Source organism: Microtus oregoni, unplaced genomic scaffold (assembly GCF_018167655.1).
Source record: "Microtus oregoni isolate MIOR12 unplaced genomic scaffold, Mior012 000012F_ref0000307, whole genome shotgun sequence".
In the NCBI taxonomy this organism is placed as follows: domain Eukaryota; kingdom Metazoa; phylum Chordata; class Mammalia; order Rodentia; family Cricetidae; genus Microtus; species Microtus oregoni.
In genome coordinates this window covers 38,011,805-38,026,338 of record NW_024543071.1, presented here as the reverse complement: position 1 = coordinate 38,026,338, position 14,534 = coordinate 38,011,805, and the positions used below count along the sequence as shown (strand labels likewise).

Below are 14,534 nucleotides of genomic sequence, written 5' to 3'. Positions count from 1 at the left end.
GTTCTTTTTTTTTTTTTTTGCAGAGATTGAATATTTTTTATTCTTTCTTAATGAACTACCTCTTTTTATATCATTTCAAACATTATAAATTAGAACAGCAATAAGACCATTTCAGTACACTGAGAATCTCAAAGTAGTTTAAAGTAATATCTATTTGACACCGGTGTCCTCTAGGGATTGATTTCAAAACTTTTTTTTTTTTTTCTTTTTTTTGGAAATGGGAGGCTGGGAGGAGGCAGAAACTTGTTTTTTTTTTTCCTTTTCTCAATAAAAAAAAAAAAGAAAGAAAGGATAGTTCTTAAAGAAACACAAAGGAACTAAAGCTTTCAAGGTCCACTTCCCAAAGCAAGCAAAACAACTATTCTTAGTCCTAAAGAGATAAATGCAGCTGTGGTATGTGCCTCCACGTGACGCTCTTCCTTACCCATTTCTCTCCAGGTAAAGAAGCAGAAACAGCAGTGGAACGTGCCTTTAATCTCAGCATCTGAAAGTAAATTCGTATTACACATGCATTTCAATGTATCTTTAAAACAACCCTATCAATTTACAAAAAAACAAAAAACAACTTAATACCATCTACTACCAAAACTCACAGTCGATAAACAAAAGGGGAATAGGATATTGCTATACACATTAAAATCGGCTACTAAGGAAAGATAAAAAGACAGGGAGGATTTGGAGACTGAGGAGACAGAGAAAAACCCCTTGCCTTGGAATCTAGCTGAAGCCTTCGCTAGCAGCAGAGCAAGGATTCCAAAACAACAACTGTCCCAGGCCTTTGTCCTTCCCAGCCACAAATCTGTCATTTTCTAGGAGTTTCACCAAAAACTATATAGGACGGGCATGCACTAAGTCCTTTATCCTATGCAGCGGCTTCAGCTTTTACACGATCAGGTTATGATTCCATTCATGGCAGAGTCATCTCACCAAGAGAGAGGATTTTTTTTTTAACACTGTAGTGGTTTGAATGAGAACAGAGACTTGGATATTTGAACCCTTGGTCCCCAGTTGGAGGCATGATTTTGCTGGAGGAGTGTGTCACTGGAAACAGGCTATGAGAACTGAAAAGCTGGCTCCATTTCCAGTGGTGGCTGCCATGCCTGCGTGCTACCATGTCTCCCCACTACAATGAACTCTATCTCCTTGGACCTAGACATCCAAATAAACTCTTCTATAAGTTGTTCAGGCCATGGTATTTTATCACAGCAACTTAAAGTAACTAATAATTGAGATGTAACCCATGAGCACATATGGCTAATTCCAAGACGGGTAACTGCCCACTTTTCCTCGAGCCCATATTCACACTTGGTTACACCCTGCTTTCTGTGCCTCTTTTTTTTTTTTTAAGAAGCCCACACTCATACTCTTGAGTATGATACTCTTAAAGTATCTCTTGAGCTTTGAGTTTAAGCCTAAATTAAAATATCTTCAATAATTTCTAATCCTGCTTCATTTTATATGGGTATTGTGTGCATCAGGAAAACCAGTCAAACCCACAAAACTCAACATCAAAGCAATGTACAATAATGTAAGATGAGCAAATCATAGCTTCTATAAGAACATGGATCAATTTCCAAATTTTAGAACAATAAAAAAGCCATACACACAAGTCTAAAGCCAGGGTTTCACATTTATTTCAATGGTTCAGAAAATATATATGCACATATATACACATACATACATGTCATATACACATATGTGGAGATTAAGACACAAAGAAAACATAATAAAACATTAAAATTGAGAATCGATGAAGAGAGTATGAAAAAGTTCATTATATTGCCTCACCACCTTTCTATAGCTTTAGGACTCACACTTCAGCAATCACACAAAGCTAACCTACACTGCCCACAAGTAGAACCGCTGGCAGCAAAGTGAGAACTCAGAGCAATGTAATAGCTTCCATGGAAGAGCATCACCGGAGCGTCTGGCACTGCGAGTATCTCCATCGAGTATGAAGGCTAGTTTCCTTTCCAGTTATTAACTATATACTCCACACAATTTTTTCTGAGTATTTATTTCCAAACTGGAAAAGGTAAAAACAATGGAATGGCATATATAAAAATATTTTTGAAGGAAAATCACTACACCTGATTTTATGTGTGTTTGTGTATAAAAATAAATGGTTTTGCTTTGTAAGATACGAGGGGGCTTTTGCTAAGAAAGTTACACACGTGAGGTCAGATTACAAAAATGTACTCACTAGGAGTTAATCATCTTAATCTTCCAAGAGATAGTTCTATACAACCAGCAGTTCTCCACACTGGATAATCTGACATTAGATAATATGCTTTTCTAAACAATTCCCATAGATTGTACAACAGGCCACAGGAAGTTTCCATACATATTCTGTATATGCAGCTCAAGTTTTATTGTGAAAACCTGAAAGTTTCTGTTATTCAAATGTATAAATAATTTATACTGCTCATGCATCAGCTCTGCCTGTTTTGGATAGCCTTTTAGGACCCCCACACCGGATGTCTCTGTGTCTGCCGAGCCCTCTGCAGTCACCTCGGTGCTGTCAGGCCACCTAAGAGTCCCCATCCTCCCCATCCGAGTCAGCATCAGCGTCAAAATCCTCGTCACTGTCTTCCTCCCCTCTGCAGCTTCGTCTACAGTTAGAACCTTGGTTTTCAGTATTTGCTGAATTTTCTGGTTCTTTATTAAACCTAAATAGAAGAAAAAGAAGAAAAGTTTATAATTATTACCCAGGCTTTCATTATTTAATGGTGGGGGTTAAAAAAGCCTCTCCTTGTTTCTTCCTATCAGGGGCCTACAGAAAAGCAGAGAAGAGCCTCTTCTAAAGACGAGCTTAGCTTGAGTCAGCACTTCCAAGGCTGCTGTGAGAAGAGTGGGCTCCGGGTGAGTGAAGAGGTCACCAGGGAGGACTGCTCTGAAAAAGTCATTCTTCAGATGACTATGAAGCGCAAGGCTGAAGAGTTGATGTTCTTAAACATACAAATGTCACCTTATACTCTAATAGAAAAGTTTGATAAAACTGTGACCCTTTTCCTGCTATGAAGAAAAGTGTTTCTATTAATGGCAGACATATAACTTTAAACTGAGTTAGTGTTGCCTAGAGAAAGCTCGTGGATGATGACTAAAAACAAACCCCAATGTAAAAGGAAACACTCACGGAATAACAATGTCTTCTTTCTTTCCACATTTTGCGCAAACTTCAAGCTCACAGGCACATGGTCTACATATTATGTGGTAAGAGTCCTTTACTGTCTTCTGTAAACATTTAACACTGAAAGAGAAAGGGAAAATTAATACAGATTTTTACTACTTAGGCTCTTGATGTGGTAAGAAGCTGTGGCTATGTATGGTTAAAAGTCCAAAAGTTGAAAGGTCGACTTAAAGCTCAGGTGTTTATCTTCTGTGTGAGCGTGTGCGCTTGCGTGCACATGTGTGTAGAGGCCAGAGGGCAACCTGAGGTATCATCTCTCAGATATCATCACCTTGTTCTTTGAGACAGAGTCTAACTGCCTCGGAGTTTACCATGTAGACCTGCCTGTCTCCATTTCCCAACACTGGGGATCATAAGCTCACAGCACGGCTTGGCACCTGGCTTTTCATATGGGCTCTGGTGACTCAACTCAGGTACTCACACTGACACAGAAGCACTTCGCTGATGGTATGTCTCCCTGGTCCCTAATGTCAAGCACAGACACTTACACCACTTCAAGTAACAGTATTTCTGGACCACAACTCACACCTGCTGGTTGTCCACCTCCTTAAGGTTTTTAAGTGTCATTAAAAACTTATTAAAATAATATCTACATGCAAAAAACAATATATAATATACAATCCACAAAAAGAATATAAAGTAATTAACAAAAATGCTATAAACCCAATGCACAGAACTAAACCAAACACCTACACTGGCTGCATCAACCACATCCAGGGCAGCTTCCATGCACAGGGTACTTGGCCAACATAAAATGAACTCAAGGGGGACCGGCGCGGACCTGCGTAGCGGCAGATGCAGGCGGCAGGGAGAGGCTCAGCGGCAGACGCAAGCGGCGGGGACCAGCGCGCAACACCAAGAGCAGATTGCCCCACTACAATTAAATCAAAGAGGTAGGCCTTTTGTTGGAGAGGTCCCTGGCAAACGGGGAGCCTGGTCCTGTTCCTGAAGACCCTTCTGAGGGGTGAGAGGGATCCTGGCCCTCGCAGGAGCCAGGAAACAGAGCGAGGGCATTTTGTAAGAGGAGCCCCTGGCCAGCAGGGAAACCTGATCCAGTTTTAAAAGACCCATTAGATAGCATCAATAGGAGGAGAAGGGCAGGCGCCAAGGCAAGAATTCAGCCAATAATCTGAAAAACAACATGAAAACACCAGAACCCAATGATCTTACAACAGAAAGACTGGAACACCCTAATATAGAAGAAGTGGAAAAAAAACTGACTTTATGAAAGCAATAGAGTCCCTTAAACAACATGTAAAAAACGCCCTTATAGAAATGAATGGGAAGTATAACAAAAAGTTTGAAGAAATGAGTAAATATGTACATGATACCCTGGGAAACCAAGAAAAAACGATAAAACAGGTAATGGAAACAGTTCAAGAATTGAAAACTGAAATGAAAGCAAGGAAGAAAACACAAACTGAGGACCAGCTGGATATGGAAAATCTAGGTCAACGAGCAGAGTCTACAGAAACAAGCATAATCAATAGAATACAAGAAATAGAAGGAAAGAATCTCAGATTCTGAGGACACCATAGAGAAAATAAACGCACTGATCAAAGAAAACAGCAAAGCCAACAAATTCTCATCACAAAACATTCAGGAAATATGGGACCCAATAAAATGACCAAACCTAAGAATAATAGGAATAGAAGAAGGAGAAGAGTCACAGCTCAAAGGCCCAGAAAATATTTTTAACAAAATTATGGAAGAAAACTTTCCCAACATAAAGAAAGATATTCCTTTGAATATTCAAGAAGCATACAGAACACCAAACAGACTGGATCAAAGAAAAACATCCCTCGCCATATAATAATCAAAACACAAAATATACAGGTTAAAGAAAGAATATTAAGAGCTGCAAAGGAAAAAGGCCAAGTAACTTATAAAGGTAAACCGATCAGACTTAGACCTGACTTCTCGATGAAAACCATAAAAGCCAGAAGGTCCTGGATAGAAGTACTGCAGAAACTAAGAGACCATGGATGCAAACCCAAACTACTATACCCAGCCAAGCTATTGTTCACTATCAATGGAGAAAACAAGATTTCCAGGATAAGAACAAATTTAAACAATACATAGCCACAAATCCAGCACTGCAGAAAGTAATAGAAGGAAAATCACAACCCAAGGAATCCAACATCCCCAACACTGCCTACAATAACTCAGGCATCTAGCGACCCTTCACCAGCACATCTCAAAGAATGGAGACACACAATCTCTACTACCAGAAACAATAAGAAAAACCGGAGTAAACAACCACTGGTCATTAATATCACTTAATATTAATGGTCTCAATTCACCTATAAAAAGGCACAGGCTAAGAGATTGGATATGAAAACAGGATCCAATATTCTGCTGTTTGCAAGAAACACATCTCAACCACAAAGACAGGCATCTACTCAGAGTAAAGGGTTGGGAAAAGGTGTTTCAAGCAAATGATCCTAAGAAAAAAGCAGGTGTGGCCATACTAATTTCTAATAAAACTGACTTCAAACTAAAATCAATCAGAAGAGATCGAGATGGACACTTTATACTCATAACAGGAACAATTCATCAGGATGACGTCTCAATCCTGAATATCTACTAATATAAAAGCACCCACTTATGTAAAAGAAATATTGCTAGAACTCAAGGCAGACATCAAACCACACACACTAGTAGTAGGAGACTTCAACACACCACTCTCTCCAATGGACAGGTCAACCAGACAGAAACCTAATAGAGAATTAAGAGAATTATTGGAGGTAATGAAGCAAATGGATTTAACAGACATCTATAGAACATCCACCCAAATAGGAAAGAATATACCTTCTTCTCTGCAGCTCATGGAACCTTCTCGAAAATTGAGTACATACTCGGAAACAAAGGAAACCTCCACAGATACAAAAAAAATATCAGTGTCCACCTGTATCTTATCAGATCACCACGGATTAAAGTTAAAAGGCAACAACAATGCTACCCCCAGAAAGCCGACAAACTCATGGAAACTGAACAGTCAACTACTGAGCCACACCTGGGTCAAGGAAGAAATTCAGAAAGAAATTAAAGTCTTCCTAGAATTTAATGAAAATAAAGAGACAGCATTCGACAAAATTCAACACCCCTTTATGATAAAGGTCTTGGAGAGATTAGGGATACAAGGGTTATACCTAAATATAATAAAAGCTATTTACAGCAAGCCAAAAGCTAACATTAAATTAAACGGAGAAAAACTCAAAGCCATCCCCCTAAAATCAGGAACACGACAAGGATGTCCAATCTCTCCATACCTCTTCAATATAGTGCTTTAAGTTCTAGCAATAGCAATAAGACAACATAAGGGGATCAAGGGGATTCATATTGGAAAGGAAGAAGTTAAGCTTTCGTTATTTGCAGATGATATGATAGTATACATAAGCGACCCCAAAATCTCTACCAAAGAACTCCTACAGCTGATAAACACCTTTAGTAATGCGGCAGGAAACAAGATCAACTTCAAAAAATCAGTTGCCTTCCTATACACTAAGGATAAGGAAACAGAGAAGGAAAGCATCACCTTTCACGATAGCCACAAATAGCATAAAATATCTTGGGGTAACTCTGACCAAGGAAGTGAAAGATCTATTTGACAAAAACTTTAAGTCTTTGAAGAAAGAAATTGAAGAGGACACCAGAAAATGGAAGGATCTCCCTTACTCTTGGATTGGGAGGATCAACATAGTAAAAATGGCAATTCTACCAAAAGCAATCTATAGATTCAATGCAATCCCCATCAAAATCCCATCAAAAGTCTTCACAGATCTCGAGAAGACAATAATCAACTTTATATGGAAAAACAAAAAACCCAGGATAGCCAAAACAACCTTATACAATAAAGGATCGTCTGGAGGCATTACCATCCCTGACTTCAAACTCTATTACAGTATTGAAAACAGCTTGGTATTGGCATAAAAACAGAGAAGTCGACCAATGGAATCGAATAGAAGACCCTGACTTTAACCCACAAACCTATGAACACCTGATATTCGATAATGGAGCTAAAAGTATACAATGGAAAAAAGAGAGCATCTTCAACAAATGGTGCTGGCAAAACTGGATGTCAATCTGTAGAAGAATGAAAATAGATCCATATCTATCACCATGCACAAAACTCAAGTCCAAATGGATTAAAGACCTCAATATCAGTCCGAACACACTGAACCTGATAGAAGAGAAAGTGGGAAGTACTCTACAACACATGGGCACAGGAGACCACTTCCTACGTATAACCCCAGCAGCACAAACATTAAGGGCCTCATTAAATAAATGGAACCTCCTGAGACTGAGAAGCTTCTGTAAAGCAAAGGACACTGTCACTAAAACAAAAAGGCAACCCACTGACTGGGAGAAGATCTTCACCAACCCCGCAACTGACAAAGGTCTAATCTCCAAAATATATAAAGAACTCAAGAAACTAGATCGTAAAAGGCTAATCAACCCAATTATAAAATGGGGCACTGAGCTGAACAGAGAATTCTCAACAGAAGAAGTTCAAATGGCCAAAAGACACTTAAGGTCATTCTCAACTTCCTTAGCGATCAGGGAAATGCAAATCAAGACAACTTTAAGATACCATCTTACACCTGTCAGAATGGCTAAAATCAAAAACACCAATGATAGCCTTTGCTGGAGAGGTTGTGGAGAAAGGGGTACACTCATCCATTGCTGGTGGGAATGCAAACTTGTGCAACCACTTTGGAATGCAGTATGGCGGTTTCTCAGGAAATTTGGGATCAACCTACCCCTGGACCCAGCAATACCACTCTTGGGAATATATTCAAGAGATGCCCTATCATACAACAAAAGTATATGCTCTACTATGTTCATAGCAGCATTGTTTGTAATAGCCAGAACCTGGAAACAACCTAGATGCCCTTCAATGGAAGAATGGATGAAGAAAGTATGGAATATATACATATTAGAGTACTACTCAGTGGTAAAAAACAATGACTTCTTGAATTTTGCTTGCAAATGGACAGAAATAGAAAACACTATCCTGAGTGAGGTAAGCCAGACCCAAAAAGAGGAACATGGGATGTACTCACTCATATTTGGTTTCTAGCCATAAATAAAGGACATTGAGCCTATAATTAGCGATCCTAGAAAAGCTGAATAAGGAGAACCCAAAGAAAAACATATAGGCATCCTCCTGAATATTAACCTTCATCAGGAGAGGAAAGGAGACAGAGACAGAGACCCACATTGGAGCACCGGACAGAAATCTCAAGGTCCAAATCAGGAGCAGAAGGAGAGAGAGCACGAGCAAGGAACTCAGGACCGTGAGGGGTGCACCCACACACTATGACAATGGGGATGTTCTATCGGGAACTCACCAAGGCCAGCTGGCCTGGGTCTGAAAAAGCATGGGATAAAACCAGACTAGCCGAACATAGCAGACAATGAGGACTACTGAGAACTCAAGATCAATGGCAATGGGTTTTTGATCCTACTGCACGTACTGGCTTTGTGGGAGCCTAGGCAGTTTGGATGATCACCTTACTAGACCTGGATGGAGGTGTGTGGTCATTGGACTTCCCACAGGGCAGGGAACCCTGATGGCTCTTTGGGCTGACGAGGGAGGGGAACTTGGTTGGGGGAGGGGGAGGGAAATGGGAGGCGGTGGCAGGGAGGAGGCAGAAATCTTTAATAAATAAATAAATAAAATAAAAAAATAAAACAAAACCAACAACAATAATATTCAGTGGTAATGATAACATAGGACACCTATATACTGTGGGCAAGCACAGAAAGGTATGGCAGATTTGGAAAGCAACTTGCAATCTCTTCTATCTCTCTGCATGTTATATTATATGTCCATGTGAATTTAGATGCACAGGCCTGTGTCCACACTCCCTGAGACCAGAGAAGAATGACCTCTCTCTTCTCTTCTCTTCTCTTCTCTTCTCTTCTCTTTCTCCCTTCCTCCCTCTTTCCCTTCCTCCTTCGTGACAAGGTCTCTCACTGAACCTGGAGCTAGGTGGGCATCTAGCCAACCTCAGTGATTGTCCTGTCTCTTCTCCCCACACAACTGGAGTTAAAGGCACCTGTGGGGCCAACACTCATCTTGCCCAATTGAGAGTTAGCATCAGAGCCTATGCTTGCACACCAAGTGACCTTCTCCAGAGTCATTTCCCCAGCCTCTGCAGCTCACATATTCTCTCTATTCTCTCTCTCCTTCTCCCTCTCCCCCCCCCCCCACACACACGTGCGCACGCGCGCTTAACAACCCAATATCTCACTATGGTATCCTTATTTGATAAAAATGAAAACTATTGTTCATACAAAACACTGTCTTATATTAATGGTTTAACTTTAAAGAGGTAAAATGCAGCACATCCTAAATGCGTCTCAGCTGGCCAGTATGTAAAACTCTACTGCACCCCTTTCGATGGACTCCTACTCAGCAAGAGGCCGGGCATACACTATGGATAACCTTCAAAGAGAAGTAGCACTCACATCTGCACTGTAAGGTTCCTCACATCTGGCATTCAGGAACGGCAAAATGCAGAGAAGGAAAACAGATCAGTGCTCGCCAGCAGTTGGCAAAGGGTAGGACTGACTCTAAAGTGACAATAAGAAAGTCGTGGGTAATTACAGTTCCTTATCTTCCACGTGATGCCCATGGCACAAATGCATAGGTTAAAACTTCAACCTTACACGGCACAGGGTGAACTTTAGAGTGCACAAATCACACACTAGGATAATAAAGACCTTAGACATAGGAGCTAAATAAAAACAGTTATTAAAATTTCTGTGGTAAATTGTTTTAGTATACTTGGATTCTGGCATTTCAAAAAGCTTTACTACATTATTCTGTATTAAAAATAGACTTAAAGATCACACCATTAGGAACACAATGAAAACATCCCAATCATTCCAACGGATTATGAAACTTTCCATAGCACTTTTAGCTTTAATTTCTTAGTCCTGAAACAATGTTAAGTCTCTCTCGGTTTGGGTCATCTGATAATTCAAGGAAATGATAGCTTGTTTTGTTTTTGATAAATATTTGTCTCATGCTAGAGACCTCAAGAAACACCAATTCTTTAAGTATTTAAGTTGCTAATGCAGAGTTAAAATTGTACTCCTGGGAACTCTCAGAGTTAAGATTGACATGTAAATCTTTAAAATGGCTCCCTTGTTTGGCAGTCTGCAGTCAAAAGAGTCCTGATCCTTTAGCTAGCCAGCCTAACAAAGGTGACTCTTAGAAATCAACCCCACATCAGCATGTTAAACACCAGTTGTTAAATGCATTGTTTACAGAACCAAAATCTTGGGAATGAGTCCCACGAATCTGCTACACTCGTTAGGAAATTCTTATGCCCACAAACATTTGAGAACTCTTGACGTCTATCATAATAAAAAGACCTTCATTCCTAAGTAAGAGTTTCTGAGCCCTTGGTGGAGTTTACAATGACCAATTCTGAGAACAGAAGGAAATCTGAAAGCAATTACAATCTTTCCAAAGTTAAATTACTTCTGAAACCAAGTTTTGTTAGGATAGTATCCCTGCATAAAAGTAGGAAAGAGACTCACTTAGACGGCATTTCACTTTCTATAGAGGTGAGGTACGGCTTTGGCAACATGAATGACAACATTCTTTACAGTCTCCCTCTTCTGTCTCCCAAGAGCAATGCTAGTGTGCCCTTCCTTTCAAAACACATAGCCCAGGCTTTGTGCACATGCAGTGAGCACAGCAGAGTTCCCCAGCTACAGAGGTCTGCAGGTTTTAAAAACTCAACACAAAGGACCTTGATTATTAAGTGTGAGCACAGTTTACATAGCACTTTAATAGTCATCCATCCCAAGTTGCATAAAACTCATAAAGTATTTTAAAGCATCTTTAAAACTAGCTATAAATCTCTAATCACTCCCGAGTACTCTTCCTTATAAAATTTGTGATATGGAATAACTTTAAATTGCCCAAATATTTATTTTTCTTAATTTTCCTTGAAAAATTGCTGCATTTATTACATTTTATTAAAGAAACATCACGGTGTTAATCTTAATTTTTTTCTCCTTTTCATATTTTCTCTCTCTCTTTCTATTTCTCTTCGTATGTGTATCTCTGTGTGTGTGTGTGTGTGTGTGTGTGTGTGTGAGAGAGAGAGAGAGAGAGAGAGAGAGAGAGAGAGAACTATCAGAAACAATCACTCAAACTGTTTTGGTTATGTATATATTACAATTAATCAGTTTAATGTGGCTAAATTAAAACACAATTTGCTCTTATAGACCATATTTACTGACAAGGACTCAATACCTAACATCTCTAAAATGGCACAGTCTGCACAATGTAAAACACAAAAGGAAAAAATAAGTGCTGACCACTCACAATCAGGAACAGACTGGGAGTTTTCAATGTATCATAGCAAGTTCTAGAAAATATTTTGAAAATAAAATGGTAGAAAAGAACATGATTTGGAATGGAAGACTAGCCCAGTTTTGACAAGTCCCTGTCACACCATCTTTGAAAGTCACTCTCACTTCCTTTGAGTATCACTCTTCATAATGGGTACCCTCACTGTTGACACTTGAGCATAACGAATCAAATCACTGGTACTGGGTTCTACGACATCTGAATTACATTGTATTCACTGCCCTAGCAAACCCAGTTAAACATAAACCGCAGGACTTATGTTGTTTTGATAGCAAAAAGATCTACAAGGGGATCCACTGGGATAAACAGCAAACACATTAGCAGTTGACAGAAACAAATTTCCCTCTGTTGGAAGCTATCTGCCTTAGCTTCCTGGTTACTATGTTCTGACTGCAGCCATCATTAGTCCCCTGTGGTATGTGCACACAGGATGACTGGACACGTTGGTAAACAGTGACTGTCAGCACCTCACCCTCTGATATGCAAATGAGAGAAATTCAATATTGGCAGATCCACAAGGTACTTCCTCCAATAGGCATAGGCAACCTATGTTATTTACAAGAAAGAGAGTCTAAAACTAAACTATAAGATTAGCTTCCACTAGATTTTTAAGTGCTTTTTAAGAAGAACACTTACCCCCATCCCCATTCCAAAAAACTATGTAGTAGTTAGAATTCATTTCCTGGGGTCTCCAGATTATACACTCCAGACTACACAGACAGGTGATACTACCTCCCTTTCTGCAGTAATTGCCTGGAGTAGGATCATTTATCACCACCACCATTTTGAGACAGGGTCTCCACATAACCCTGAATGCTCTGGAACTCACTCTGCAGATCAGGCTAGGCTTGAACTCAGAGACATCTGCCTGCCTCTACCTCAGAGTGCTGAAATTAAAGGCTTGATAATTCTTTTTTTATATATTTATTTATTTATTATATACAATATTCTGTCTGTGTGTATGCCTGCAAGCCTCCAGAGAGATTACATGTTCCTTGCTGATAGTGATACTTCATACTTTTTATCATATAAAGTACAGTGTCTTGTGGATTGAAGATGCTATTTAAAATAATTGTGAAATGAACCATATTTCGTACCGGGCATCTCTGTATTTTTTAAAATAAGAAACTAAAGAGCTATGTCTAGGATAATATCTCTATTAGCTTGGACTTGTCCAAGAAATATTTATTGTTCCTAATAAAACAATTATAGTAAACTGTCTCTAAATTCAGCTCAATTTCTTGGTTCTTATAGCTAAAGAAAACTTGTTCACATAAGACAATTTTCTGGCAGGTGTCTTTAAGGGGCGGGTATTAAAATGCAATGATGTGATAGTTTTGATTTTTTGTTTTGCTCTCAGACAAGCTCTCATGTAGCCTAGGCTGGCCTCAAATGACCTTAAACTCCTGATTCTCCCATCTTTATCTATAAAGTGTTGGGATTACAAGTGTGTGCCACCAGGCTCCGCAGAGTTTTGAAAGGATATTAAGTTTAATATAAGGACATTAGTGACCTCTGTACTGGATAGTTTTATGTCAACTTGATACAAGTTAATATCATCTATGAGGAGGTAACTTCAATTAAAAACATGCTTCCATAAGATCAGGCTGTAGGCAAGCCTATGTATTTTCTTAATCAGTGATAAAAAAGGGGGGCCTAGTCTATTGTGGGTGGCGCTATCCCTGGGCTGGTGGCCCTGGGGTCTATAAGAAACCAGGCTGAGCAAGCCATGATGAGCAAGCCAATAAGTAGCACTCTTCCATGCCTCTGCATCAGATCCTTCCTCCAGGTTCTTGCCCTGCTTGAGTTCCTGTGTTGACGTCCTTTGATGATGAACTGTGATGTGGAAGCATAAGCTGAATAAACCCTTCCTCAAGTTGCTTTGATCACAGCAATAGCTAGTCACTGACTAAGACAACCTCTTTTGTAGGTCAGCCCTAAATAATTGACATCTTTTCATTTCTTTTCTCTCTTTCCCAAAACTGTGTCAGTTTCCTGACAATTCTCTCTATAAAGAACTATGGAAATAATTCTTATGGTTACCCAACAACAAAAAACCACTTCTAATTTCAGAGGACACATCATTTTCCAAGCCTAAATAGTAAAAGCATTTTTAAAATACGAGAAATGGAAAGTGTTCTATAATAACAAGTCAGCTTACGATCCCAGAGGATGAATCCTTCCTGAAAGTTCTTTATTGATCTGCAATGTCAACCCTAATCCTTGTTCATTAAGTCACACTGCATCATGGGAAGCTAGAGTCCAACTGCAGGGATGAACTCACTGTTTACAGTATCTTTACCATGCTTACAGAGCACGAGGGAACAGCAGGGAAGGAGGTGGAAAACAGCAGCTACAGCTCAGGCCATTACTATCTTTATCTCTGGATTCTGCCAGATGCCATACCCTGCTCAACAATCTTTATTCATTAACCTCTGTCATCACAAACTGACCTGGATTTTCAAATAAACTAAGAGCAGCGGTTCTCAACCTTCAAAATGCTGAGACCCCCTCCCCCCCGCTGTTAATACAGTTCCTCATGCTGCGGTTATTCCCAACCGTAAAATTATTCCATTGTTACTTTATAACTGTAAATTTGCTACTGTTATAGATAGTAATGTAAATATATGATATGCAGGATATTATGACCCACAGACTGAGAACTTCTTATACAGAGAGAAGAGGCACAAATGAAGGATTAATTATTAAATATCCCTTAGGTGCTAATGCATTTCCCCTAAGTTAAGTTTTGGTATAAAGACTTTTTGGAGAAAAAAAAAGGAGAAATTTTTCAGGATGTGAACTCAGGATATCATGAGGGATCTCTGATAATCTCCCTCCTGATGAAACCATGTGAGTCGTGTCTTTATTTCCACACCTCCACGCCAGTCCAGAGAGAGATAGTTTATGTTGGGGCCTGGTAGAGAATTAATTTATGATCCGGGC

General features: G+C 39.5%; 1 protein-coding gene across 1 annotated transcript in view; it reads right to left on the bottom strand.

Moving 5' to 3' along the window:
* Positions 1-1,612: 1,612 nt before the first annotated feature.
* The window catches only part of CUNH9orf85 (chromosome unknown C9orf85 homolog), a 50,134-nt gene continuing 37,212 nt past the window's right edge, over positions 1,613-14,534 (bottom strand). The window contains exons 3-4 of the mRNA XM_041661351.1: positions 3,137-3,250; positions 1,613-2,669 (exon numbers count right to left, since the gene is read on the bottom strand). Of these exons, the coding sequence (XP_041517285.1) occupies positions 2,531-2,669; positions 3,137-3,250 (253 nt within the window). The 3' untranslated portion in view covers positions 1,613-2,530. The remainder of the gene's footprint in view (positions 2,670-3,136; positions 3,251-14,534) is intronic.